Source organism: Propithecus coquereli, unplaced genomic scaffold (genome assembly GCF_000956105.1).
Source record: "Propithecus coquereli isolate 6110/MARCELLA unplaced genomic scaffold, Pcoq_1.0 Scaffold124, whole genome shotgun sequence".
Taxonomy (NCBI): Eukaryota; Metazoa; Chordata; class Mammalia; order Primates; family Indriidae; genus Propithecus; species Propithecus coquereli.
The window spans coordinates 2,405,893-2,432,930 of record NW_012136525.1 but is presented as its reverse complement, the minus strand read 5'-3'; the positions used below and the strand labels follow the sequence as shown (position 1 = coordinate 2,432,930).

Genomic DNA, 27,038 nt, shown 5'->3' with positions numbered 1-27,038 from the left:
ATCCTGCAGTAGCGGGGATGGGGTGGGAGTGAGAGTGAAGACGCTGGGTTCGGAGGGAACCGGGAGCCCCTGCAAGTCCCCGGCTCGGTCACCCAGACCGGGATCTGCCCGCGTCTGCTCTGCGGACTAGTGTGGGCAGCAGGCTCCTTTCTGTCACCGCCCTGCTGTCCTCCGCCTTCCCTCCTCTCCTCGGAAAACCCCTGCGACCCCCCACCCCCACCCCAGGGTGGAATAAGCGGGCTCGAGGCTCCCGGGGCAGAGGGTCGCCGGCCCTGCCCTGCCCCGCTCCGCGCCATGGCGCTCCCGCTGCTGCCCCTCTTGCTGGCCTCCCTGCTCCCGTCCTGCTCCGGTAACAAAGGTGAGCGAGGTGGGGGTGGCGGCTCTGGAAGAGGGACCGGGCAGAGGACTGGCGTAGGGGTAGAACGAGGTGTTGGGGCTGCCTGGCACATGACAGGTGATCCCTTCCTCTTTCGGTGGTCCGCCTTCCCATCCTTTCCCAGCTCTGCTCCATTCTGCTCTCCCTCACTCCCCGCTGGCCGCATCCTCCTCTCTGGTCCATCCTACCCATGTGCTTCTCTTGTCGGTCATCTTGCTTCTGTTCTGGGGTCTCTGTCTCCCCCCTCCCCCAATTCCTCCACCCTGGTAGCTATCTGGGGTCTCAGAAGGACTAGCGCCTGAGGGAGTGATGTACGTCTCTCAGTGGTTCTCCGTTTCCACCCGGGTGGCTCGTGCTAAGCGTGTGTGGCAGATGCGTCTGGTTCGTCTCCATCCCATCCTGGGGAGAAACTGTTCATTGCGGTCAGCAATTCGGAGCACGTATGTTTTTCGTGTTCCTCTGCATTCATACCCTCATGCCTGCATCAGCTGGGCTGTGGGTTACCGGAGCTGCCCTCTCTGGCAGATAGCAGATAAATTCAGCTGGGCGAGGCTGCCAGGGGGAGGAAGGGAGGAAGGGCTTGGGGCAGAGGGCTCAGGTAGGTGGAGACGGTGGAGCTAGGCAGGAAAGGGCAGAAGTGGGTGTGTGGGGGGCGCTAAAGAAGTGGTGAGAGGGCAAGCTGAGAAGGGGAAGCTGGGAGGTGAGGCGTGGGAGGGGGTGAGGGGGACGGGAGAGGGTAAAGGTGGAGGCTGGAAAACAGGGAGGCATGAGAGGAAAATCAGGAAAAAAGATGAGAAGTGGGTAGGGACGGGGAGAGCCAAGGAAGAGACAGGAAACCCAGGAGTGTGTGAAAGGGAATGGACCCAGAGAGACAGAAGGGGCCGAGGGGACAGGAGTGGGGAGGCAGAGGCTCAGAGATCCCGGCTGGAAGCAGGGGCGTGGGGGCGAGCCATGGAGCAGGTGCCCGGCCCTGCCCTCTATCCGCAGCTGGCTGGGGCTCCCACCTCAGTCTCTGACCTCAGCCTGGTCCTCAGCCTCCTGCCACTTCCTGTGCTGCCTCCTGTGCACCATCTTGTGGCTCTCTCCGCAGCCACTGGGGAAGGGGTCTTGGTGGTCGTCAGGAGTGAAGCCTTAGATGCCAGGCTCGTGGGCTGTGACTGGAGGGCAGGGTGGACGTCAGGATTTCTTGCTCCTCATGAGATACTGGGGGTGAGGTGCCCTTTGGTGACTCAGTTTCCCTCTGATGCTGTCATGGATGTGCTTGGGGAGCCTGGGTGTGGGCACGGTGGGATTAGATGGAGCCAGCAGTGGAGGTTGGGGCTGGGCTGATGTGGAATTGGGGAACGTGCTGTGCTGCCCCGCAGCCCCTCACCAGGCTAGAGGGACATTGGGCCTGGGGAGGAGACGGGGAGATCCGGAGTCCGAGTGGGTCCCACATCCAGCCCAAATGGGCTGGCGGCTGAAGGGGAGGGGTGCGGTAGACAAGATTTGGGATTAAGGCAAAAATCTGTGTATATAGTGGGGTTCAGGGGGTGTGGGGTTTAGTGGCCTTGCAGAGGACACAGAAATGTGCTGGTTTTGAATGTGGTCTCTTGGGTGTGGGGGCGGGAAGCAGGGAATGGATTGGTCGTGTTTCTAGGCCAGCTCTTTAATCCCTCAGGATGTCGGCTCTGCTGGGTCCAGTCGTTTGGCGTTGATTCCTCTGCTCCATCCCTGCCCCTCTCTGTCCCCCTCCCTCTGTCCTATATATCTGCTCTTCTCTACTCTCTCCTCTTCCTCTTCCTCTGCTCTGAGGGAATGGCCTTAGATTGGGGCTTCGCTGGAAGAAGTGCAGAAATGGGATGGGGAGGAGGATAAACAATTAGGATCTCAGGAAACTTCTAGATCTTCTTTTTCTAGTTTCGACTCTGCCCTTAACCTATCCCTTCTGACATCCCCTAATGCTCCCTGAGTTCCCAGTCTCCATTCTCCAGCACATGAAGTCCCTAAGGAAGATTCTCCATGCACCCCACTATGGTTCCAGGGGAGAGAGTGGTCCTCTTTTCCTCAGGGCAGGCTGTTGCCATGGAAACCATCTATCCTGCTATAGGAGAAGGCTGGGACCTCCTGCAGACCCATGGACTCCCTTAGTAGTGGATTTCTTGTTCTCATCCCTCCCTCCTGCGAGGTGCTCCTGCAGGGATGGAAAGGGTGATGGTGCTGGGTGTGACTGTCTAGCCAGTGGCGGTCCTGCTCACAGGTGCTTCCTCTCTTCTTCCTGGGGCGGGGCCAGCCAATAAGCATAAGCCATGGATCGAGGCAGAATACCAGGGCATCGTCATGGAGAATGACAACACAGTCCTGCTGAACCCACCACTCTTTGCCTTGGATAAGGATGCCCCCTTGCGCTATGCAGGTAATTGGGGGTGAGGGTCGGCCAGGCAGGGAAGGTAAGAGAAAAGTAGGTGGAGGGCTGATAGCAGGGATGGAGGGCAGGTCCTGGGAGCACTGAGAAAGTGGGGACGTGGCCGTTGGAAAGTAGAAAATTGGGCTCAAGGCAGGGAATGGGCTCCACTGAAGACTGGAGATTGAGCCACAGATGCCAGAGAGAAGGATGTGGCAGGCAGGGGTTAAACACATCAGGGTTTTGCCAGATCTCAGGCCTGGAAGCTCTGAGAGGTTGCTGCTCAGGGAAGCTGGGTTGGAGTTGTACGTTTGATAGTTAATGCTTTTGTGCCTGCAGGAGAAGGGACAGGGGTTTTGGGGGGAGAGGCGGAGCTGGCCCCAGGTGGGGTGGCCGCTGGAGGGAAGGAGATGCGGCAGGTGGCACAGGAGCCTTATTCCTCCCCGCACCCTTGGCCAGGTGAGATCTGCGGCTTCCGGCTCCATGGGTCTGGGGTGCCCTTTGAGGCCGTGATCCTGGATAAGGCGACGGGAGAGGGGCTGATCCGGGCCAAGGAGCCTGTGGACTGCGAGGCCCAGAAGGAGCACACCTTCACCATCCAGGCCTACGACTGCGGCGAGGGCCCCGACGGGGCCAACACCAAGAAGTCCCACAAGTGAGGAGGTCCTTGTCCCCTGCCCCATGTGCCGCAGGGCCCTCCTCCCTGCTCCCAAGCCCCTCACCATCCTGTGTCCATGGCGGCATTGGATATCCACCCGCCCCCTGCTGTTCCTAGGATTTAGGGACCTGCAGTCAAGGTGACAGAAACACATAGTAGAGTTCAGTGGGATCTAATCCTGGCTCTGCCTCTGTGACCTTGGGCACCTTAGCCTTTCTGGACCTGCTTTCCCTTGTCTGTGAAATGGAGACAGCGATGATACCTGCTTCATGAGGTCGCTGTGAAGATTAAAGGAGACGATTTGCGTTAAAAGCACGCACCACAGTGCCTGCCACACGGCACAGGGCGCAGTGCATGGGAGTTGTGATGAGGAAGAGGATGGACACATTCAGCACGCGCCCAGATCCCTTTCACCTGCCCCCTCCCTCTATTTGCAGTGTACCCCCCCCACGATCCTGACACACACACACACACACACACACACACACACACACACACGAGGCTCTAGGTGAGGGTGGGTAGGGGGGATGGTTGTAGCATGATAGAGGCTCAGGGCTGGGCCATAAGGGGCACTAGAGACAGAAATGCTCTTTGTGACTCAGTTTCCCCTTTGGAGATAGGACCCTGGCCTCTGGGCCCTGGGAGCCTGGATTTTGGCTAGGGGCAGGACTTGGGACGAAGGGCCCAGACCCAGCTCTGCTTGCCCTGGAGGGTGGAGGAGAGGGAGGGGCCCCCCTGACACGTACACGTCACTCACATGTTCGGAGGGCAGCACACAGCTCACGTGCACTACTTAGGTGTGTCGGATGACTTTCGTCCGAATGCCGTCTCCCTTCTCATGGCTGGCTTTAATCAGGCTTTTACTCTGCATCTTCCTCGATTATCCATTGCATCTGACGGTCGTGAAGGAGGGACCTGCCATCCCCCTAACCCGAACCCATGGCATTCTGTACAAAAGCCATCAAATCAGCTCCTGCTGTCCCCTAGGGCTTGGTCCTCATGCCCTCACCAGTCACCCTTCCTTGGGCCCTCTCCCTTGCCTGGTGCCCTGCGGGCGGGACTGAGGTGCTGACTGCCCTGTCTGAGGGATAGACGGGCTCCTTCCGCTTCGGGCCCTGTCGGGATTCCTACGCGCGCCTCTCTCGGTGTTTCGGTGTATCTGTGTGTCATACTGAGGCCGGCTGACGCGTCCTCGTCCTCGTCCCACTCTGGCATGTGCAGGGCTACCGTGCATGTGCGGGTCAATGATGTGAATGAGTTTGCCCCGGTGTTTGTGGAGCGGCTGTACCGCGCCGCGGTGACAGAGGGGAAGCTGTATGACCGCATCCTGCGTGTGGAAGCCATCGACGGCGACTGCTCCCCCCAGTACAGCCAGATCTGCTACTACGAGATCCTCACGCCCAACACCCCCTTCCTCATTGACAATGATGGTGAGTCCAGCCCCCGCCTCCCGCAGCTGCCCAGGCCTTGTGCACCCACATCCCTCAGGACCACCCCGGGCCGCCCTGTCCGTGTCTGCCCCTCAGACCCTCGTTTCACCTCCTTCCTAGACGTGGAGCCTTTTGCTCCCAGATGCCTTCTTCCCAGCCTCCTGCTTCCTTCCCAACCCACCTGCTGCCCGGTCAGCTCCCAAATCCTCCCTTCGCTTCCCTGGGCTTTCTCCAGTGCTCCTGACTCTTGATGTCCTGCCACCCCCTGCCCAGGGAACATCGAGAACACAGAGAAGCTGCAGTACAGCGGCGAGAGGCTCTACAAGTTTACGGTGACAGCTTATGATTGTGGGAAGAAGCGGGCGGCAGACGACGCCGAGGTGGAGATCCAGGTGAAGCCCACCTGTAAACCCAGCTGGCAAGGTGAGGAGTTCAGCTCTGTGGCCCATCTTGTGAATCTTCTTTCACCTTGGTCTCTCTTTTTGTCCCTTCTGACAATTACGGGGGCTAGCTAGGGGTACGGGGGATATTTGGGGAAGGCTTGTAGCTATCTACCTCGGCCAGATCATTTTCCTAGGAGGCCAAGATGGTCAGAGGGCGTCGTATAGGGAGAATGGATAGGGGAACGCAGCTTCATCCTTTTCTCCCCCACCCGCCTTGCCCTCTCTACCTCACCCCTGCAGGCTGGAACAAAAGGATCGAGTATGCACCAGGCGCTGGGAGTTTGGCTTTGTTCCCTGGTATCCGCCTGGAGACCTGTGATGAACCACTCTGGAATATCCAGGCCACCATAGAGCTGCAGACCAGCCATGTGGCCAAGGGCTGTGACCGTGACAACTACTCAGAGCGGGCACTGCGGAAACTCTGTGGTGGGTGCGCCCCTCCCCCAACACTCCCTCAGGCCTGTCCCTTCCCACTCAGCCCCTGCCCCAACCTCCTCTGCCCTTTTCCCAAGACCCTGCCTTACATCTCTCTGCCATCCACAGACGTATTATCCACACGGGTTGTGGCATGTGGTTAGCACTTGTGGCCCAAAGGGCAGGTGGATATGTCCTCGGCAAAAATGCGCAATTGTAGCACCAGTCACCAGATACATTATGGAACAATTGTAGGGGGAGACGGAGAGTGGGAGAATGGGTTGAGTTAACTGGAGCGATATTTCTAGAAGAAAGTCCAAGTCCATCCCTCTCTTGTCTTTGAATGGCCACAAGAGGCAGTGAGATGAGCTGTAGGAAATCCTTTCCCGTCCGTCCCTCTCTCCCTGCCTCCTGCGCATTTCCCATCTGCTGCCTCTCGGCTCTGACACTTAGGCCCCCTGGGGCTCCTGCAGGTGCTGCCACTGGGGAAGTGGATCTGTTGCCCATGCCTGGCCCCAATGCCAACTGGACAGCAGGGCTCTCGGTGCACTACAGCCAGGATAGCAGCCTGATCTACTGGTTCAATGGCACCCAGGCTGTACAGGTGCCCTTGGGTGGCCCAGCTGGGCTGGGCTCTGGGCCCCAGGGCAGCCTCAGCGACCACTTCACCCTGTCCTTCTGGATGAAGCACGGCGTAACTCCCAACAAGGGCAAGAAGGAAGAGGAAACCATCGTGTGTAACACTGTCCAGAATGGTGAGCCTCCCCTCAGGGCACTAGCCTGAGAGTGGGAAGTGGGCTTTGTGTCCCATCTCTGCCACTGTCCAGTGTGTGACTGTGGATAGGTCACGTCCCCTCTCTTCACTTGTGGGACGCCAGTGCTAGGTTTGACACTCCCTGAAATTCTGCGATTTATCCCCAACGTGACATGTCGAGGTCCTATTGCTCTCAGAGTGCAATGGGACTCCCCGCTGCCATTCTCATTTGCAGTTTGCTGGTCAGCCCCCCTGCACCTCACCATGTAGTAGGCTGCTCCCCACGTCTACTCCCATCAGAGCCTCTCCATGGCGGTGTGCAAGGCTGAGCAATGGTGGGCCCCGTGCCTTCCCTTCTCTTCATCCTGTCCTCCTCCTCTGCGGGCTGATTGGCTCCATCTCCAAGGACTTCTCTTCCCTCTAGGGAGGGCTCAGCCTCAACCTGCTCTTTCCTTTCTAGCCACTTCTCTGACCTCATTTTTCTTGACCTGAAAAGGGTTGCCACCCATGATGTATTAAGCAAAGAACCAACGAAGAGCTGGGTGGGAGCAGGCTGGCCAGTGTCCTCCTCAGCCGGCCAGCGTGCCAGAGAAGCCTGAGTTATTATTTGGACTGGTTTGTGTGTGTGTGTGTGTGTATGTGTGTGTGAGACAGAGAGAGAGAGAGAGAGAGAGAGAGAGAGAGAGAGAGCGCGAGCACATGCGAGAGGATTAAAAGAATCCAACGTCCCGTCCTTCCCGCTGCTCTGCACATGACCCCGTCCCAATCCTCTCCCCTCAGAGGACGGCTTCTCCCACTACTCACTGACCGTCCACGGCTGCAGGATCGCCTTCCTCTACTGGCCCCTGCTTGAGAGTGCCCGTCCGGTCAAGTTCCTCTGGAAGCTGGAGCAGGTGAGGCCGGGTGGCTGTGACTAACTCGTAGGGAAGGATGGGCCCAGGGCAGGGCGTGGCACTTTCTGGGTTGCCCCTTGCCCCGTCTTTCCTTCCCCACCTTCAGCGCTGACTGTTCTACCCCCAGCTCCGTTGTTCTCTTTCTCCAGGGCTGGTCCCTGCAGAAAGCACTCCAAATGACCGCTGGCACCAAACCCGACTGCACATCTTTCCCCCTTGTTTTATTTTATCTTTCTTATCTAGAACCTTAGCGGTCCACATCCCCGACTCGCAGGCAGTTAGCCGGTTGTAGTCAAGACAGTACGTCATTCCAAGCCACACAGATTGGGTTTGAATCCTGCAAGTGGAACTTGCTAGCAAGTTTATTTCTAAACTTCAGTTTTTTTTTTTTACCTAATAAATAGGGATAGAAAGAATTCTACATCCCAGGGTTGTTGTAGGATTAAATGATATAAGAGACCCTTGTAGACTGAAAAGCACTCTGTATATGTTAATTTTCACTATTATCAGCCATGATTGTGAAGGGATGAATAAAAATGGACGAAATATTTAAAAGCCCCTCTGGAGCCAACAGTTGCAGCCTCCTCATTATTTATTCTCCAAGCTGACCGCAAGGACCACTGAGGACTAATCTGAGTTTCCGTCTTCTGTTTTTCTTGCAAGTCCTGGTGGAGTGGCTGAGTAAGCAAATGGCTTTTTGAAAAAAAGGCAGGAAGAAGAGAGAGAAAGGGAAATAAGTGACTAGAAAATTCACAAACTGGATAATCGAGGGCCGTCTACAGAGGCTTTCCTGTTTGTGGAGATGATCTGCCACTGGCCGCTTCTTGGTCTCCCCCCCAAGTGCTAATATTGGGAACAGCGCCCTTTCTATTTCTCTTTAATTCACGCTCATTTATTCAACAAGTATGTACTGAGTACCAGCTAAGCCCCTGCGTTCCGCTAGGTTCTGCGGGGCACAATCAATGGAACAAAATCTTTGCCTTCACTGAGCTTACGTTTAGTTGGGGAGATAGAACTTTACGAAGTAATTAGATGTGTAAAAATATACATGTGATAAATGCTCTGAAAGAAGCAAGTGAGGGAATGGAGTCGAGACTGGGGGAGGCAAGGAGGAGAGAATTCACCTTAGATGGGATGCTCAGCGATGGCCTGACTGAGGTGACATTTAAGCTTAGTCCTAAAGGATGAGAAATAGCTGCTGTGGGAGAGAGTGGGAAGTGCCCAGGCAGAGGGTAGAGCAGATGCAAAGGCCCCGAGGCAGGAAAGAGCTTGGCACATTCCAAGCACGGAAAGGCCAGTGAAGTTGGGGTAGAGACGACAAGACTGGAGATGAGGTTGGAGAGACGGCAGTGAGTGGCTATACAGTGGTCTTTGTCGGCTGGGGTCAGATTTTTGTCCTATGAGAGATGAGAAGACTATTTTGAAGGGTTTAAAGCAGGGGCATGACCTGATCAGATTGACATTTTAGCAAGATCCCTTTGGCAGCTGTGGGAGGAATGTGTTGAAGAGACATAAGAGTGGAAGTAGACGGGATGGTTGCAGCAGCCCACACGGTAGGGGTTGGCCACTTGACTGGGGTGTGGCAATGGAGGTGGAGAGACCTGCACACAAACCCACAGCTGTGGTTCTGTTTGGACCTGGGATCGACAGCACCTGCCGATGGACTGGGTGTGGAGGAGGAGGGAAAGGGAAGGATCAAAGATGCCTCCGCATCATCCACTGGAGCGACTGGATGGGTGATGGAACATTCCTATTCGCCAGGGAAAACTGAGGGAGCTGGAAGGGGCATGGTCTTCCATCTCACACTTGTTGAATTTGAGACACTTGCGAGACATCCAAGGGGAGAGACCAGCATTCAGAGGAGAGTCCTGAGCTAGAGATGTAGATTTTGGAGTTATTGGCATAAATTTGGTATCAATGAATGGGAACAGATGAGGTAACTCCTAGGAGAGAGCGCAGAGAGGAAAGGGAAGAGGGTCTAGGTCGAGCCTTGAGAGACCCCAACATTTGGAATTTGATAAGGGAGAGGACTCTCTACCCCTCCTTCCTCTGACCGCCCCCCATCTTGCCTGACCCTGGGAGAAACTGCAAAGGGAAGTGATATTTGTTTTAGTGGTTCCTGTTGGGTTAGAAACTACCCTAGAGGTTCCCAGGCCATACATACATACATATATACATACTACATAATTTTTTGGAAAAATTTATTCATGACATAGTGTGTTACTCCTCTTAGGAATAGTTATAGCTTTCAAGATTTACCCGAAGAGTGGGATTTTTTGTACTATATTGGTTGCCCGATAGACTTTGGACAAGGGCGTTATTCCTTGAGCTGGGTGGGCAGCAGTTCACTAGTCAGCCCTGTTGGCAGAACTGGGAACATGGGGGGCTGTGCCCCATCTCCGGAGGTGGCGCAGTGCCTGGGAGAGCTGCTTGGAGAGGAAGTATCTCAGAGGCTCCGGTCCTTACTCTGCCCCCCAGGTCTGTGATGATGAGTGGCACCACTATGCTCTGAACCTCGAGTTCCCCACGGTCACACTCTATGCCGATGGCATCTCCTTCGACCCTGCCCTCATCCATGACAATGGCCTCATCCACCCGCCCCGAAGGGAACCTGCTCTCATGATTGGGGCCTGCTGGACCGGTAAGTCCCTCTGAGCTTCTCAGGGAAGACTCCAGTGGTTTAGGACTGGGAAAGGGAGGCAGGCTGGTGAGGAGCCAGGGCAGCCTGACCCCGGCAGCTGACGCCACCACACGTCTCCCTGTGGTTGGGCAGGGTGACTCTGAGGGTCTCCACTGGAGGGGACCACGGCTTCCCACATCTCCCGCCCATCTAGCAGGTCATCACTTCTGATCTGGGAGAATTAACTTCTCAGGTGTCCCCCAAATCTCTTTCTATAACACAATGTCAGTCGATTCCCACTTTGTTCCATCAAAGCGATGATGGTTTCCACAGCCCACTCCCCTGCGGGAGGATAGTAACCTTTCAGAGCGTTATCAGTCTTCCAACTTTGAAGCCATTTCTTTCATTTTTTCCTTCTGTGAGCAGGTGTGTGTGTGGGGGGCGGTGGTGGTGGTGTCATATTTGGGGGTTTGTCTGTTATAGAGGCTGGAGGGATTGGGGCATGACAACAGGGGGGCTGGGACTCAGCTGAGAAGTTGCAAGTCCTACTTGGGCATGGCAAGACTCATGGGATGAGAGGAAAACTTATTCCTTCCTCTTTGTCAATCTGTCCCCACAACCCTGAGCTCACTGCTACTTTTTGTGTGTGTGTGTGTGTGTTTTTTCCTGATTTTTTGTTTTTTGTCCCCAGAGGAGAAGAACAAAGAGAAAGAAAAAGGAGACAACAGTACAGACACCACACAAGGTACTCTGCATGTGAGAACTGGAGACCAGAGAGTTCTCGCCTCAACTGCTGGTTCTGTGCTCCCTCGTGCAACCCAGACCCATCCAGGCTAGTTGCTGCTTGTTGTGCCACCAGGGGGCAGAGCCTCTGAGAAATACAGACAGTATTGGCTGGGTTCTGGGTGTCTGTTCCTGCCCGCAGCTGAAGTAAGGGCTTCTCCTGCTGCCTGTCCACATGGCAGAGGGAAGTGGCAGGAGTCAGACACGCAGGAGGGAAGATCAGTGCGTCTGCGAAGCTCGCTCACGTTCATCCGGGTCTCCTTGCATGTCACTGTACGGACGCCCTTTCTTGCAGCCTCCCCCTTTCCTCCTGGTTTCTCCTCTTTCCTCCCCAAAGGAAAGGTCCTGGTTTCCTTCTCTTTCTCCCTCTGCTGGATGCCTCTCTCATTTTTGTGCTTCTGTTTTTCAGCCTTCTGCCCCTGGCTTTTTTGTGTCTTTTTTGTCTCATCTCGCTCCCTTCTGCAACCTCCTCTTCATCCTCACTTCTCTTACCTCTTATCTCTTTTTTCCTTTTTCTGGTTTCCGCATTTCTCTTTTTCATTTTCTTTCTCAACCTTTCTGCTCTTTCTCTCTTTCCCCCTTCTCTCAGCCCCCCGTCCTTGTTCCGTCCTCCTCTCCTCTCACCTCTCACCTCCAGTCCCGCTCCTGTGTTCCTGCCCTAGGAGACCCTTTGCCGATCCACCACTACTTCCATGGCTACCTGGCTGGTTTCAGCGTGCGCTCAGGTCGCCTGGAGAGCCGCGAGGTCATCGAGTGCCTCTATGCATGTCGGGAGGGGCTGGACTATAGGGATTTCGAGAGCCTGGGCAAAGGCATGAAGGTATAGCCCCGTCCCCTAGCCCTCTCCTTCCTGGCATGCCCCTTGCCCCTCACCCCTGCCCCACGTCTCTACCTTTACTCCCTCTCTCACCTCGTGGCCCTGCCGTCAGCTGTGTCTGTGTCTGGGGCCCAGGTCCACGTGAACCCCTCGCAGTCCCTGCTCACCCTGGAGGGGGATGATGTGGAGACCTTCAACCATGCCCTGCAGCATGTGGCTTACATGAACACTCTGCGCTTTGCCACGCCCGGCGTCAGGCCCCTGCGCCTCACCACTGCCGTCAAGTGAGTGTTGGGTGGGGCTGGACAAATCATAGAGCAGAGCCAGACATTGTCACAACTTCTTGAACTAAGATGTCACCTAGGACTAGGCACGCCTCCCTCATTTCGTGGATGGGCAGATTGGGCCCCCAGAGAGGACGGTTGACCACTGAAGGTCACACGGCAATACTGGTAGAAGAACCTGGGCTAGACTCAGATGTCTCAGTAACTAATTCGTTGTTCTTTGCACCAAGGCACACTTCCAGGATTTTTGGGTTTTGATCTTCTCTATGCTGATATGTAAAGTGGGACAGAGAGGATTGGGAGCTGGGAGACCTGGTGTTAATTCTGACTCAATCCGAATTGCCTGGATGATCTTGGGCAAATAATGAGCTCTGGTTGCTTACCCTGTTTTAATCTTGCTTCCCCAAGTTCTTGCAGGGTCAAATACGATGATCTAGGACTAAGGGTTGGCAACCTAGGGTCCCAGGCCACACCTGGCCAGCTGCCTGTTTTTATAAATAAAGCTTTATTGAGACACAGCAGTGCCCACTCATTTGCATATTGTCTTTGGCTTCTTTCACACTTTCATGGCAGAACTGAGTAGCTGGGACAGAGACTGTGTGGCCCCCAAAGCCGAAAATATTTAGTACCTGGTCCTTCATAGAAAAAGTTTACAGACCACTGAATTTTAAGTGAATTATTTTGTATTACTTAAAAGAAATAATATAGGCCGGGTGCGGTGGCTTACGCCTGTAATCCTAGCACTCTGGGAGGCCGAGGCAGGCGGATCGCTTGAGCTCAGGAGTTCGAGACCAGCCTGAGCAAGTGCGAGACCCCGTCTCCACTAAAAATAGAAAGAAATTAATGGGACAACTAAAAATATATAGAAAAAATTAGTCGGGCATGGTGGCGCATGCCTGTAGTCCCAGCTACTCGGGAGGCTGAAGCAGGAGGCTCGCTTGAGCCCAGGAGTTTGAGGTTGCCGTGAGCCAGACTGATGCCACGGCACTCTACTCAGGGCAGTAGAGTGAGACTCTGTTTCAAAAAAAAAAGAAATAATATAGATTATTTCAAGGTTTATATATTATGTGTTTAAAAATACAGATTAATTGAAGACATAATAGTTAAGGACATAATGTCTATTGCTAGCTTTTTTTTTTTTTTTTTTTTGAGACAGAGTCTCACTCTGTTGCCCAGGCTAGAGTGCTGTGGCGTCAGCCTAGCTCATGGCAACCTCAAACTCCTGGGCTCAAGCGATCCTCCTGCCTCAGCCTCCCTAGTAGCTGGGACTACAGGCATACACCACCAGGCCTGGCTAATTTTTTCTCTTTTTAGTAGGGATGGTGGTCTCACTCTTGCTCAGGCTGGTCTTGAACTCCTGACCTCAAGTGATCATCCCGCCTTGGCCTCCCAGAGTGCTGGGATTACAGGCCTGAGCCACCTCGCCCAGCTATTGCTAGCGTTTAGCACTGGGCAAATGCTACGGAGCAGGGATAACAATAGAGTCTAACTCATGCAATTGTTATGATAACTTAATGATATAATCCAGATCAAATGCCTAGCAGAGTGTTCCATAAATAATTGGCCGTTATTATATGAAGGCATTTAGTATTTAATATTATATGAACCCCTATTATGGTTTATGGGACAGTTTTTAGGAGGTCCTGCCATCTAGTGGGTGGATTACAGGATTTGGAAGTCAGAATTTCTATGTTCTAGTCTTGTTACCCCTCTCCCTTACTCTGCCTCAGTTTCTTCAGAGGCTATATGGAGAGAAACATCACTGACTGGTCCCATCCTGGGAGAGGAGGGTTTGGAGAGGAGAGGGCTCTGCACCCTACACAGTGTCTGGACGTGATTATCAGGCCTCACAGTTAGAGCTGTGACAGGCAGAGGCTGTGGCTTTTGGGCCTTGGGCTGCTGGTCTGTGGTATGGTCATGGTGCGCAGCTGAAGGTCACAGGCAGATGAGGTCACCTGGGCCCAGGTGGGTGCCCAGTGTGCACTGCTCCCCATGCTTTAGTCGGAACTCTAGATGCTAAAGGGCTGCCATTCAGTTGTGAGGGGCTTAAGCCCTCAGAAACCAAGGCATGGCTTTGTCCCCTCCAGTGTGCTCAGGAGCCCTGTCAGAAGCAGGGCCCCGTTTCTTGGCCTAGGGTGGAGCCCTGCGAGGGCAGTCCCACAGGGGACATCCTCTTTGCTGACTGGCGCATCTGAATTCCGCCGCTTTCATGCCCAGGATAGAGGCTTATCCAAGGGCTTGGAACCTGCCCCTGGTCCTTTACTAGAGGGAAGGGGCCTCGATGTTTTCTTTAGGAGATTAAGAAAGACAGCTCTCCTCTCATTTCTAGGGCTGCCACACGGTCGGTGCTACCCTAACGCTTCCCTGAGGGATGTGTGTGCGCACGTGTGTACGTGTGTGCATGTGTGCCACAGAGAGACAGATATGTCGCAGCTCCCTGCTTTCCCTGATGCATGTCCTTGCCCTTTTCCGTGGGCTGGCTTCCCGAGCTTCCATTTCTCAGTTCTTCCACCCCTGTCCATTTACAGCTAGATTTATGCAACTATTTGGTCAATGCCTAAATGCAGGTTTTCCTAAAAGTTTTTTTTTATTTTTTAAATTTCTTTCTTGGAAAGCCCATCTGCTCATGGCATTGACCCCTGAACAGACGGATACTACGTCTTTTCCTCTGGCTTTGTCCTCTTTCCACAGCTCTTGACCTCCTACCTGCTTGCCGTAACCTCCATCTGGAAGTTCTGCTAGCGCCTCAAGCAAATGAGCTAATGCTGAAATAATCAACTGCAATGCCCAAACCGGTCGCTCCCCTGAATTCTCTCTTTCTGTAGTGGCATCTCTGTTCTTGTAGTCACCACGCTTGAAACCTCTGAGTCATCTTTGCGTCCTCCCTGCCCTTATCCTCCATGCCAGGTCGTCTGGATGCTGCCTCTGTGCGGGGTGCCTGGAATCTGTCTCCTATTTCTCCTTTTCTGCTGTCATCGCTGTAGCCCACGCTCTCCTTACCTCTCACCTGGCCTGCTGCCCCTAACTAGCCGACCTATCTCTAGTCTCTGACTTCATTCACCCTCCGCCCTGAGGCTGGGGGAATGATCTTAAGTCAGAGATTTCATCATCACATTTCCCTGTGAAGGTGTCCATGGCTTCCTCCACCTGCTGAATGAAATGCTGGCTCTCACCATGGCATTCAAAGTCCTTAACGTCTGGCTCCTGCTGGCCATTCCGGCCTCGTGCTCCTCTAACTCTCCTTAGCAAGCGCCTCACCATCCACTCTACTGTCACCCTCTGCTAGGTGGACTCCTACCCTCCTTCGAGGCTACCTCAGTTGCTACTTTTCCTGATCACTCCCACCTTCTTTTTCCAAACATCCAACTCCCATCCTAGCCGAGACAATTTCCTCCTCCTCTGAACTCTCCTGGGTTTTTGTTTGTCTGACTCAGTGGTGGTGACCATCTCTGGCTTGTTCAGTGTTTGTGTATGGTATCTAATCTCTCCGCCAGAGCATCAGTGCCGGGGGTCAGGGACGCCTCCTCTTCGCCTTGGGGTCCCCCGGAGCAGCAGCACAGCGTTGCTCATGGCGGGGGATGTCCGCTGGAGCCTGTGCTCCTGGGATCGGCTGGGATTGCTTCCCCAGAGGCTTTGGTCTAGGCCTGTCTGGATGACAGTGCAGATTGCGACAGGCCCTGCTGCTCCACGTGGCACAGGGACTCAGCACCTTGTGGGAATTGGAACTTCAGGGGCTCTGCGCTTGTCATTCCCCCTAAGGTCACACCTTCTCCATTTTGCTCCAGCAGTCAAGCTGGGCATGCTCAGTAACGCCAATACTAACAGTCTCTCAGCAAAATCATTTCAATGTGCACAAGCACGTGGACCAGAGTCCTGCTCCAGACTTACCGACTCCCTTGTGAACACTGTTCAAGGGGGTCTTCTTCATACATAAATTTCCCTGGTGCAAACCTGGGCCCCAGATGGTGGCTGTGGCTTAGTGGAAAGATCAGTGGACTAGGAACGAGAAGAATGAGTTTAAGTTGTTTTTTTTTTTTTTTAAGATGGTCTTGCTCTGTTGCCCAGGCTGGCATGATTGTAGCTCACTATAATCTTGAATTCCTGGGCTCAAGCAGTCCTCCTGCCTCAGCCTCCTGAGTAGCTGGGACTACAGGCATGCGCCACCATGCCTGGCTCATTTTAAAATTTTTTGTAGAGACAGCGTCTCACTATGTTGCCCAGGCTGGTCTCCAATTCCTGGCCTCAAGTGATCCTCCAGTCTCGGCCTCCCAAAGTGGGTTTAAGTCTTGACTCTCAGATATATTACTTGTATGGCTTGATCTAAGAGCTTTAGTTTCTTCTTCTTTTTTTTTTTTTAAAAATAAAGTAGGACACAGAACAACTTTGGTTTCTTATCCCTGTTCTACAGCACTGAAATAAGGTTATAATGAAATAACAAGGGCAAAATGTGTCATAAATTGGCAAGTGCAATGTGATCGTTAGGTGTCATTCTTGGCCAAGGGTAGGGCTTAGGGATGATGGTGAGAGTGCCGTTCCTGAGCGTCGGTGCTGTTGTTGGTTTGACTTGGCTGAGTCTTCTTGGGATGGTTTGTCCTTGGCACCCTGATCGGTCAGGCTTCATGGCAAGTGGATCTAGGTCCAAGGTGGTTAGATAATCTCACCTTCCACAGTGCGTTTCTGTGATGTTGAAAGGACTGGAAGATACACCAAGGAGGGGGACATTGTTTGATAGATACCCCTCACTCTACTTTTATTGTTAGATATTTTTTTGTTTTTGAGGTGGTGTCTTGCTCTGTTGCCCAGGATGGTCTTGAACTCCTGAGCTCAAAGTGATCCTCCTACTTCAGGCCCCAAGTAGCTGGAACTTGCCACCGTGCCTGGCTTATTGTTGGATATTTTTGGCACAGATCCGCCAGATATTGTACTGACGCCATGCATTTTTTAACTCCTGAGTAAAGAACTGTGTGTGTATACATTTTTGTCAGTTCAATTTGTTTTATTTTTCATTAAAATAGAATCTGTAGATGTTCCATAATCCTGGGGTAGGGCATTGTGATCAGCCTCAGAGGTTGGGATTACCTGACCTTCTGTCTCTGACCTTTTCCTGCAGTGACATCCTACCAGGAAAGGATATGTTCCCCTGCAAATTTGCTGTGGGGGTTGGGGTGCAGAGACGCTACCCTCCATTCCTCCTTCCCCCACCCCTGACGTGGGTGCTCCGTTGTGGAGGTGGAGGCCCAGAGGAATGAAACAGAACATAGATTTTATGGGAGGGGGTGTTGGGGTTGAGGAAATGAATGGCCTCACTTCTTTCTCACACAGGTGCTTCAGCGAAGAATCCTGTGTCTCCATCCCAGAAGTGGAGGGCTACGTGGTGGTCCTTCAGCCTGACGCCCCCCAGATCCTGCTGAGTGGCACTGCTCATTTTGCCCGTCCAGCTGCGGACTTTGAAGGAGTCGAGGGGGTCCCTTTGTTCCCTGATCTTCAAATCACTTGCTCCATTTCTCACCAGGTGGAGGCCAAAAAGGATGAGAGTTGGCAGGGCACAGGTAAGGGTGACTCCGGGGAGCGACATCATCGAGAGGTGGGGCCAATGTCTGGAGCCACAATGAGGGAGGGAACCTGGGGCTGGAGGTGGACAGCAACTTCAGCCTGTGTTTGCTTGACTAGAACGACTTACCCTAAAGAAGTAGAGCAAGCAGGAAGCCATAGGTGGAAGGGAATTGTCACATAATGATGTTCTTGAAAATGATGCTTACTTCTCTTGAGGAATGACCCTAGTAGGGGAGGAGGAGTGGCCATGAGGGGATGGCGGGGTCACAGAACCTCAGCGAGCCCTTCAGCTCTCACCCAGACCCTGGCTCTCCCCACACAGTGACAGACACTCGCATGTCGGATGAGATTGTGCACAACCTGGACGGCTGTGAAATTTCTCTGGTGGGGGATGACCTCGACCCCGAGCGGGAAGGCTTGCTCTTGGACATGGCATCCTTGCAGCAGCGAGGGCTGGAGCTCACCAACACGTCTGCCTACCTCACCATTGCTGGTCAGTGGGGCCTGGGAGCCTGTCCTGCTTTTGGGTGTGTGACCGACCCTCACTGTGATCCAGCACCTGGGAAACCCAGAGGGCCCTCCTTCCAGGCCCAGGGCTGTGGCCAAGGGCCCTCATGCCCCTTCCCAGCCTGGAAGACCCTGTGGCTTTCAGACTGCCCCTGGGGGAGGTAGGCCTGGGTCAGGCTCCAAATGTTTCCCTTCCTGCTCCTCTCCATAGCCCGCTCCCTCCGCCTGGCCCCGCTTCTGTTTCCCCTCAGGCTTCGCTCTCCCCTCCCCACCTCCAGCTCTCTGCTGAGCTTCCTAACCCCTCGCTGTGCCGCTGGTCATCTTCTCTATCTTCCAGCTCACTGATCTCACGTGACACCATGGCTTTAATTTAAGTGCTCATTTCTTAATGAATAGTGGGCAGTGAAGATTTGGTAGTTTCCAGAGGATGCCCGAGGGAAAATTTGGGTATAACCAGTTCCCTCCTCTCTCCAGCCCCTTCCAGGGCCTCCCTGAGGACGCCTGTATTTTCCCTGCCTCAGTTTCCCTCCTGCTTGCCACCTCACTCTATCTTTCAGGATGTCCTTATTTCCTTCTTTCTGTTTCTACCCAGAAGCCACAGAGCCATTAGAGAGGGGCCGAGCAGGAGAGGGAGCCTCGGTCCACCCCAGTCAGGCAGAGCAGGTGGGGGTGCAGGGAGCATCTCTTCCTCAGAGAGCCCAGGTCACAGCTCTGGGGACGGTGGGGCTGAGCCGCTCCACAGCTTTGTGTGGTCAGCTGGTGGGAGTATGGGAGAGGCTGCTGCCCCGGGCCAGCCTCACTGAGCTGCTTGCTTGGCCCCAGGGGTGGAGAGCATCACCGTGTATGAGGAGATCCTGAGGCAGGCTCGGTATCGGCTGCGACATGGAGCTGCCCTCTACGCCAGGAAATTCCGGCTTTCCTGCTCGGAGATGAATGGCCGTTACTCCAGCAATGAATTCATCGTGGAGGTACCCAGAGAGTCGCCTTCCTTGCACAGCCACCCGCCCCTGGCGAGGAGCGGGGGTGGGGCTGGGGGGGCGAGTGGACCTGGCAGCATGGAGGGAGCCGGACCGCACGGTGGGTGGAGGAGGAGGAGAAGGTGGGGGCAGCAGTGAGGAGATGGAGCTGGGCTCTAGAGAGGTGGGGAGGACCTAGGGAGAATCGGGCGTGTCCACGGAGCCCTCCCTCTGCCCAGGTCAACGTCCTGCACAGCATGAACCGGGTTGCCCACCCCAGCCACGTGCTCAGCTCCCAGCAGTTCCTGCATCGTGGTCACCAGCCTCCCCCTGAGATGGCGGGACACAGTCTGGCCAGCTCCCACCGAAACTCCAGTACGTAAGGCTGGGAGGGGCTGGGCAGGAGGGGTGGTGGCAGGCGAATGGGCTGGGCATAGGCATCCTCCCCGTCCACCCTGGGAGGGGACACGGGGGTCGAACAGTGGGTTCTGATCCCTGTGCTACCTGCTTTAGCTGACAGCTGTGGACCAATCCCTGGATCCTCTGTGCCATTAACTTTCCCTTGTGAAGAACGTGAGCCTTGGGTCATTGCAGGGGATGCTTATGCCTGGAATCGTAAAGTCAGTGTGGGGTTTAGGTGTCTTTGCCATTCCTGCTGCTGCCCATCTCCCCCTCCGCACCCCCCAAGCCCTAAACAATATCAAATTAGCCCTGGACCTAAGAATCCTCTGTAGTGAAGCTATCAAGTATTTATTAAGCACCTACTGTGTACTAGTACTCTCCTAAGATGATATAAAGGAATTATAGGATACATATAGTCCCTATCCTCAATGGGAGAGTTGGTACTATTACACATGTAATTGTAATTATGTGCTATCTGTAAAGTCATAACAATATTTCTAAAACAAAATATGCAAATTTGCAAAGTGTTACATCCAGCTGGAGTGCTGCCCTTCACAGTGATCTTGTTCCCTGGCCATAGACCTTTACCAGTGGTACAATTTTCGTTTTCCACTTTATTTTTTTATTTTTTTGAGACAGAGTCTCACTCTGTCACTCTGCGTAGAGTAAAGTGGCATCATCGTAGCTCACTGCAACCTCAAACTCCTGGGCTCAAGTGATCCTCCTGCCTCAGCCTCCTGAGTAACTAACTGGGACTACAGGTGTGCGCCACCATGCCCGGCTAATTTTCCTAATTTTAATAGAGATGGGGTCTTGCTCTTTCTTGATCAGGCTGGTCTCGAACTCCTGAGCTCAAGTGATCCTCCTGCCTCAGCCTCCCAGAGTGCTAGGATTACAGGCTTGAGCCACTGCACCCAGCCTTTATTTTCCACTTTAAAGTTGCTTAATTGTAGAAAAGCTAGAAAATACAAGTAAAAAAAAGAAAAATCAGCCACAATTCCATCATAGAGAGGAAACTACTGTTAATATGGTATATTACGTTCCAGTCTTTTTGCTATGCCTTTTTTTCTTTTTACAAAGTTGTGATCAAACTATTTTGTAATCTGATGTAAACATCACTTAATATTGTAAAGCAAATATTCTCCCACATTATTAAAAACTGCAAAGTGATGCTGAAATGATTTCTGGAATCCCTTTATAGAATTGCTTTCAAAGCCAATTTATGAGATGTATTTATTTTTGTTACTTTTTGGACACACCTTGCTTTCAGTATTACCCAACTCATCATCCACTTTTGTCAGAGTTGGCTCTGGATATCATTTTAAAAGTTTTTAAATATTAAGCCCACTGTCAAAGGCTATAGATTTGTCCCTTCTGAAAAAAGTCAAAAGGTCGTGTCACAGGCTCTGAAGGCAGTTCCCTAAGGAGTTCCACCAATGCTTTCTTGGAAGAAGTTCATGGTCTCTGAACACTGTATGAAAGTATAGCACTCATTTCAACATATGTAATGGAAATAATGAGAATATGAACACATGGAGGTCTCATTTTGTGCCAGGCACCATGCTGATGGGATTTACACATACTCATTTAGCTATTACAAACAACAAACAAAATTATCCCCTTTAAAGGCAAGGAAATGGAGGCACAGAGAGGTCAAGTACTTTACCCAAGGCCACACAGCTAGGAAGTATTAGGACTTAAATCCAGGTAGCATGATTCTAGAGTCTGTGAAGTACCCATGGCCTTCCACCCTCTCCCTGTGTGTTTGCTGCTTAAAAAAAAAAAGTCTCATTACTTTAGATTTGCACCTAATTTGGGGGAGCTCCTGAGGGGCTTCCCAGGGCTTTTTTGACTGAGGCTAGCTCCCCCGGTTCCCCCAGCGATTCAGTCTGCTTTCCTCTCCCCATGCAGTGGTCACCACCTACACCGTCTCTTGTATTTTCTTTTTCCTGGGACTGGTTCTCTTCTTCCTTGCTTGTTCTGAAAACAACTGCAGAGACCTTTTAAGTGTTCTGCTGTGATTTGTTACAGCAAAGTGGTGGAAGTCAGGCTGAGGAGGGAGTATAAGGCATAACCAAGTTGCAGAGGTTCAAAGAAGCTTCACACAATATGTAGTCAGTAGAAACGGGTTAGCAAACTAAACTTTCTTTTTTTTTTTTTTTTTAATAGACTCTCGGGGCCGGCTATATAAATGTTTTTTCTTCTCATGATTCCCTAGCTCTTTCTCCAGTTCTTTCCTTGGGAATCATCTCACTTACCATTTTCTGGGTTGGACACTGGGTCCTGCTACTCTGGTTAGGGTCAAGGTAGCTGTGAGTGCTGCTGGGCCTGGTCAGATTCTCCGTCCTGACTTTCTTTGCTATGAGGCCCCAGGTGAGGGAGTCCTTCTAACTGCCCCAGAGCTTCCTGCCCTGGCTGGGCCTGGCTGGCAGCGAGCCTCACCCCTCACCCCATGGAGGAGCAGTGTTTGTAACGCCACCCTTGCTTCCCCTCGTCACAGCGAAGCCCAGCCTCTCTATCCTTTGTTCTGAGCTCATGTCCGTGCCCATCAAGCTTCCCTCTGAGATGCACTTGAGAGCAACAGTCTGCCTTTCCTCTGTTTTGGCCTGAGTCGGCTCGGAGTTCATAGCTGCCCTGAGGGCATTGGTGATTGCCGTCACCTGAGCTCAAAGGCAATGCGCTTCATAAGTCCCCTTCCACGCCTTCCCTGACTCCACAAGGCGTTCCCTCCCTTTCACCTCCCAACCCACAAGAGAAACCAGAATTATGATTTCACAGTATCAAACTACTCTAAACATGCAGACGCAGTAAGAGGTTCAATCTTGTCCACTGGGATGGAGGCTCATTTCTCTGAAGCTCCTGAGTGTACCAGAAATTCGAGATCACTGTGAACTGGAACAGTCAGGGAAGGTTTTGTGGCACATATAAGAGCTTGAGCTTGGACCTTGAAGGGTAGAAGGGATTTAGGATGGGCATGAGAGAATTGGGGGTGGGTGGGTTGTTGGGGGCATTTATGGTTAGGGAGAACAAGGTCTGAGAAGGGTGAGACAAGGTGATGAAGACATTATTTATCCAGTCATCCTAAACTTTCACGTCCACCAGAATCACCCGGGGAGCTTTAAAAACTCTTGACGCCCAAATTACAGCCCATACCAACTAAGTCAGAATTTCTGGGGGTGGGAGTCAGGGATCAGCGGTTTTTAAAGATCCCCACGTGATTTCAATGTGCAGCAAAATTTGGGAATCGTTTCCCTGCTTTGTTTCCTGCAAGTATCTGAAGCTTTGCACAAAGACCTACAATGCAATAGGATAAAAACGAAAATGAATTAGGAAGTAAGAAGGAAAGGATAATGACGAAAGAAGAATAAGATGCAGCCAGGGAATAAAGCTAGTTCACAAAATGCGTATTATGAGACACTAGGCAGTTGCTACAGTGGGCCAGAATTTTGACTCTGAGCATCTTTGTAGCTAAATCAAAAGGGGACTCGAACAGTTATGAAAGTCACATGATAGGAGGCAACTGATATGTCATGAGAAGCCCTGGGACTGAGAGCAGAAAGAAGTCTCTCCTGAGGCTCTTCATACGGATGGCACCATTCGGGGCTGTGGACAGGGCTTCCAACAGTGTCCTTACAATCAAATGGGCCATTAGCTAAATTACCCCTTAATACTGGCTCTGGAGGTCATTCAAGGCCAGAGTTAACAGCTCAGATCTAATGTAGCAAGAAAAGTTGATTGTACTTTTTAAATTCTTGATTTTTGTCTGTAGCTGATTAAAAAATTGCTCCCATCTGTCTGGCCTCCTGGCTCATCTTAAACTAATTAACCAGGCTTGTTTGCCTAGAGATGGAATGTCTGCATTTTGTCTTTCTTGTGGTCATTTCTTATTCTCCTGGCAATCAACTTGTCATTTCCTTCATTAGGCCGGGGACTCAGAGGGAAACCTGCATCGATTAAGGCACAAACCAGAAGCTTTAGCTTGTCATCGCTGTGCGCATAGAGCGAGTTCACCTGCTTTGGCCTCTACTCTGAGGGGGGTCGCACTCCTTCTAGAGCCTGGGCTTAGCCACGGGGCCATCTGCCAGTGGGGTCTTGTCTGTGGATGTGGAGACGTAGGAGAGACTGTTTCCCGCAGATGGGGAGAAAGGGCAGCTCTGTCTCCTTCTTCCCTCCTCCACTAACCCCAGGCAGTTGGGAAATACCGATCCAGCCAGCCCATCTTCGCCTTGGAGCCAGTGCCCAGGGAGCCTGCTGCCCTGCCCTGGCAGAGGCTGCTCTGACTGGCGCCTGGCCCCAAGTGGGCAATGGGTCGGGTCAGGATGGGGACCGACTTGGCAGAGAGCCATCAGGGTGGCCTCAGGGAGGTGTGCGGCTGACGGGCCTGCCCAGGCAGGGCCTTTCCACACACCTGGTTGGCCTTGGGGTGTGTGGCAGCGAGTGTGCTGGCTGCCGGGGTGGGACAGTTGGCAGCAGGGTGTGTGGTGGGCTCCTGGGCCGTGTGCTTCTCTACTCTCTGCTTTGACATGTGAGTCTCGGGCTATAGGTAAATCTGGGACTGGGCTGTATGGTAATATACATGTGTGTATGTGTGGCCCCAGGGGCTCGCTGTGTGACTGCTGGTCTCTTGTGTGTCTGGGGCACACATACGTGGAATAGCCCCTCAGCCACAGGACTGCCCAGGGTCGAGCTGCTGTGTGCACACATGTGGGGTGCAGTGACCCAGCTGTCCGTGAGGGGCCTGGGCCTGGGGGTGCGTGTGTGGGGCCTCTACCTCCACCTGCTGTCCCTGGGGCTGTGGGCCCTGCGGCTCTGCCTGCTAGTGTGTTTCCGAGCGCTGTGTGCGTGTGTGCAGGAGTGGGGCAGGGCTGCGCTTGCGGCTGCGCGCTCTGTGGCCCTCGCGGCCCACATCTGTAGTGTTTGTGTCTTGCTCCAGGGGGTCACCTTGTCCGCCCAGCTGGTGGGGAGCTGGGTGACGCTGCACATTTGGCTCTACCGTGCCTTGCTGGAGACCCTCAGATGCATCCCTTTAATCCCGCTGTGTGAGCAGGCTGCCAGGTGGCTGGCGTGGGCTGGCGTGAGGGCCGGCAGAGGCCTGGCACGGTTATGGGGTGTCGTGAGCTTTGTCCAGCTGTGTGCCCGCATGGCCTTCTTGGGCATATGCCTGTGCACGCACATCTGCTTTGCCACCATCAGCTCAAAGGTCCGTGTGAGGGTGCACGTGCCCTTCTCTGTCTCACTGCCCTTCCGGTTCCATGCCCCCCTGAGCCTGGGCGTGAGGCTGCGGGGCCAGAGGCACAGGAGGGTCAAGGGGGACGCAGGTACAGCTCAGGGGGAGATTTGGGAGGAGCGGGGGCCTCAGACAGCCAGGAGCCCTGAGCCCACCAGGAGAAGGGAGGTGTCTCGGAGCAGGCGTGAGCTCAGTCCAGGTAGGTAAGTGGAGGGGCTGCTCCTTGCCCCTTGGGCCTGTGCCCACCCTTGGGTGCCAGCACCTCCTTCCTGGCAGCCAGGTTAGGCTTGGAGCTGCTTCTCCTGCAGCAGTCAAGCTGTTTGGTGGCCTCTCTCCTTGCCCCACCGGACACTGGGTACCTCTTTCCTAGGCTGAGTGGTCTCTGGGGAAGGCACAGGCAGAATGGTAGGTGCGATTCCAGTGCTTGCCATCTGTCCTCTGAGGATAGGGCTGTTTGTGACAGCACTGGGCTGGGAGGCTTTCTGCTCAGCTGTCTTTGCCTCCCTTTGCACATCTGCTTCCCTCTGTACGTCCCTTTGGCCCTCGCAGCAGCCACTCTGCTCCCCTCCCCGTCTCGTCTCCTGCCTTCCTGGTGGGTCTGTTTCTCTTGCAGTTCCTCAGGGTGTGCCCCTCTTCTAGACCACCTGGGCCTGCCCTCTCCTACTCTGGGACGCCCTCTCCTGGGCTGCCTTCTCCCCTAGGCCCCGCTCACTGTGTCTGAGTCCCCCCAGGTGTGCCTGGCCACCCCCGCTGACCACCACGCTCCCCCGCAGTGGTCCCAAGTGCTGCGACTCTCATCATCGTGGTGTGCGTGGGCTTCCTGGTGCTCATGGTCATCCTGGGCCTCGTGCGCATCCACTCCCTCCACCGCCGCGTCTCAGGGGCCGACGGGCCCCCGGGGGCCTCCAGTGACCCCAAGGACCCGGACCTCTTCTGGGATGACTCAGCTCTCACCATCATCGTGAACCCCATGGAGGTGAGTGGCCCTGGGGGACGGAGAGGTCCACAGGGTCAAGACTGAGCTGTACTGTGCACAATAGGACCCCTAAGGAGGGGCCGGCCCTGGGCCAAGGTTCTGAGCAGGGCTGTGGTGGGCGGTGGTGGGGAGGAGGGTGCTGGACAGAGGGAGGGGTGGCTCCACAAAGAGGCCGCTGAGCCGCCTCCTCCCTGTCGGGGCCTCTAGTCCTATCAGAATCGGCAGGCCAGCATGGCGGGGGCTGCCCGTGGCCAGCAGGAGGATGAGGACAGCAGTGACTCGGAGGCAGCTGACTCCCCCAGCAGCGACGAGAGGCGCATCATCGAGACCCCCCCACATCGCTACTAAGGCCTACGCCCTCCCTGCACAGAGGGAGAAGTCTGCCCTGGGGAGACAGAGACGCCCCCAGAAAAGGGAGGACATTCTGAGAGAAGAGAGACCAAGAACGAGAGAGTGCTTCACTAGGACTCACCGTTTAATTTCAAAACCCCAGCGGGCCCCACTGGAGTCTGCCCCCTGCGCCCCTGCCCACCGCCCTCACTGCTGGGCTGTCATAGCCCTGGTGCCCCTGCCGCCAGCCGGGTGGGAGAGTGGGCTGGACGACTCCAGCTGCCCTTTCTGCCCCCCACGGCAGCCGCCCCCTTAGCGCGCACTCTTCGGGGCGTCAGTAGCAATGGCTGGGCTGGGGTGGGATCGAGGGACAACCTCTACTCTCCCCTTCCCACCCCACCCCCTTGGCCGGACCCTCCCTGCTTCTCTTGTGATCCCCCCGCCTGTTTCCACTTCACTCTGGGGATCCCTGCTTCTCCACCTTTCCCCTTTCCTGCCTTCCTGTCCTCTTTCCCCTCCTCCCCTTGCATCCCAAGGTCCCACAGCCCCCACCCCTTCCCCTGGGACCGGGAACGGTGTGGCTAGGTTGTGGGGACCGGAGGGGAATGGGGGCCCCGGATGTATTATATATAATGTATATTTTTTCAATGTTGTCGTGAGCGCAGCCCCTGTGTTCCTGTGTGCAGCTCACGGCCTTGTGTGTGCGTGTGGCATCGTCATGTCCTGGGGCAGGGGTGGGGTGGGGGTGCGGTGAGGGAGGGGACATATCCTAGGGTTTTCAAATAAAACAACCAGAAAAAAAGCTCTGTGAGCTGCCTCCTGCCTGCCTGGTCCTGTGTGGGCACGGCTGGAGGCTCTCGGGCCTCCAGGACTGGTCGGGTCTTTGCGCAGGGCTGAGGGGAGGCGACAGAGCTGGTCATCCCAGGGCCCTCACTGGGTAAATCCCCAGGACACCAGGTCACCGGGAAAGTAAGTTGGGGACAGATGGTTCCCACTCCTTCTTCCCTCAGCATCCCCTAGAAAAGCATAGACAACTCAAGGAATGCCACAGACACCTGGGCAGATGCCCTGTGCTTTGTGGGGACCCTAAGACAGACCCTCCCCATCACTTGAACCTTCTGCCTGGAGCATACGGGCTCCCGGCTGGGAGTCCCAGGGAGAAGGCAGGCAGCCCTGCTGCTGCACCAAAGCGGTCTGGAGACTGACCAAGGCTGGGCCTCCCTTGCTGACCA

General features: G+C 54.1%; 1 protein-coding gene across 1 annotated transcript; it reads left to right on the top strand.

The window, feature by feature from the left end:
- CLSTN3 (calsyntenin 3) lies at positions 1 to 26,608 on the top strand. Its single transcript, XM_012637921.1, has 18 exons — positions 1 to 358; positions 2,649 to 2,771; positions 3,219 to 3,414; positions 4,639 to 4,847; positions 5,121 to 5,270; positions 5,531 to 5,716; positions 6,178 to 6,459; positions 7,239 to 7,351; positions 9,830 to 9,992; positions 10,663 to 10,716; positions 11,417 to 11,574; positions 11,707 to 11,855; positions 17,178 to 17,404; positions 17,731 to 17,901; positions 18,738 to 18,883; positions 19,111 to 19,246; positions 25,274 to 25,476; positions 25,684 to 26,608. The coding sequence occupies exons 1-18, from the start codon at positions 295 to 297 to the stop codon at positions 25,822 to 25,824; spliced, it is 2,871 nt and encodes a 956-aa protein (XP_012493375.1). The 5' UTR covers positions 1 to 294; the 3' UTR covers positions 25,825 to 26,608.
- The last annotated feature ends 430 nt before the right edge of the window (positions 26,609 to 27,038 follow it).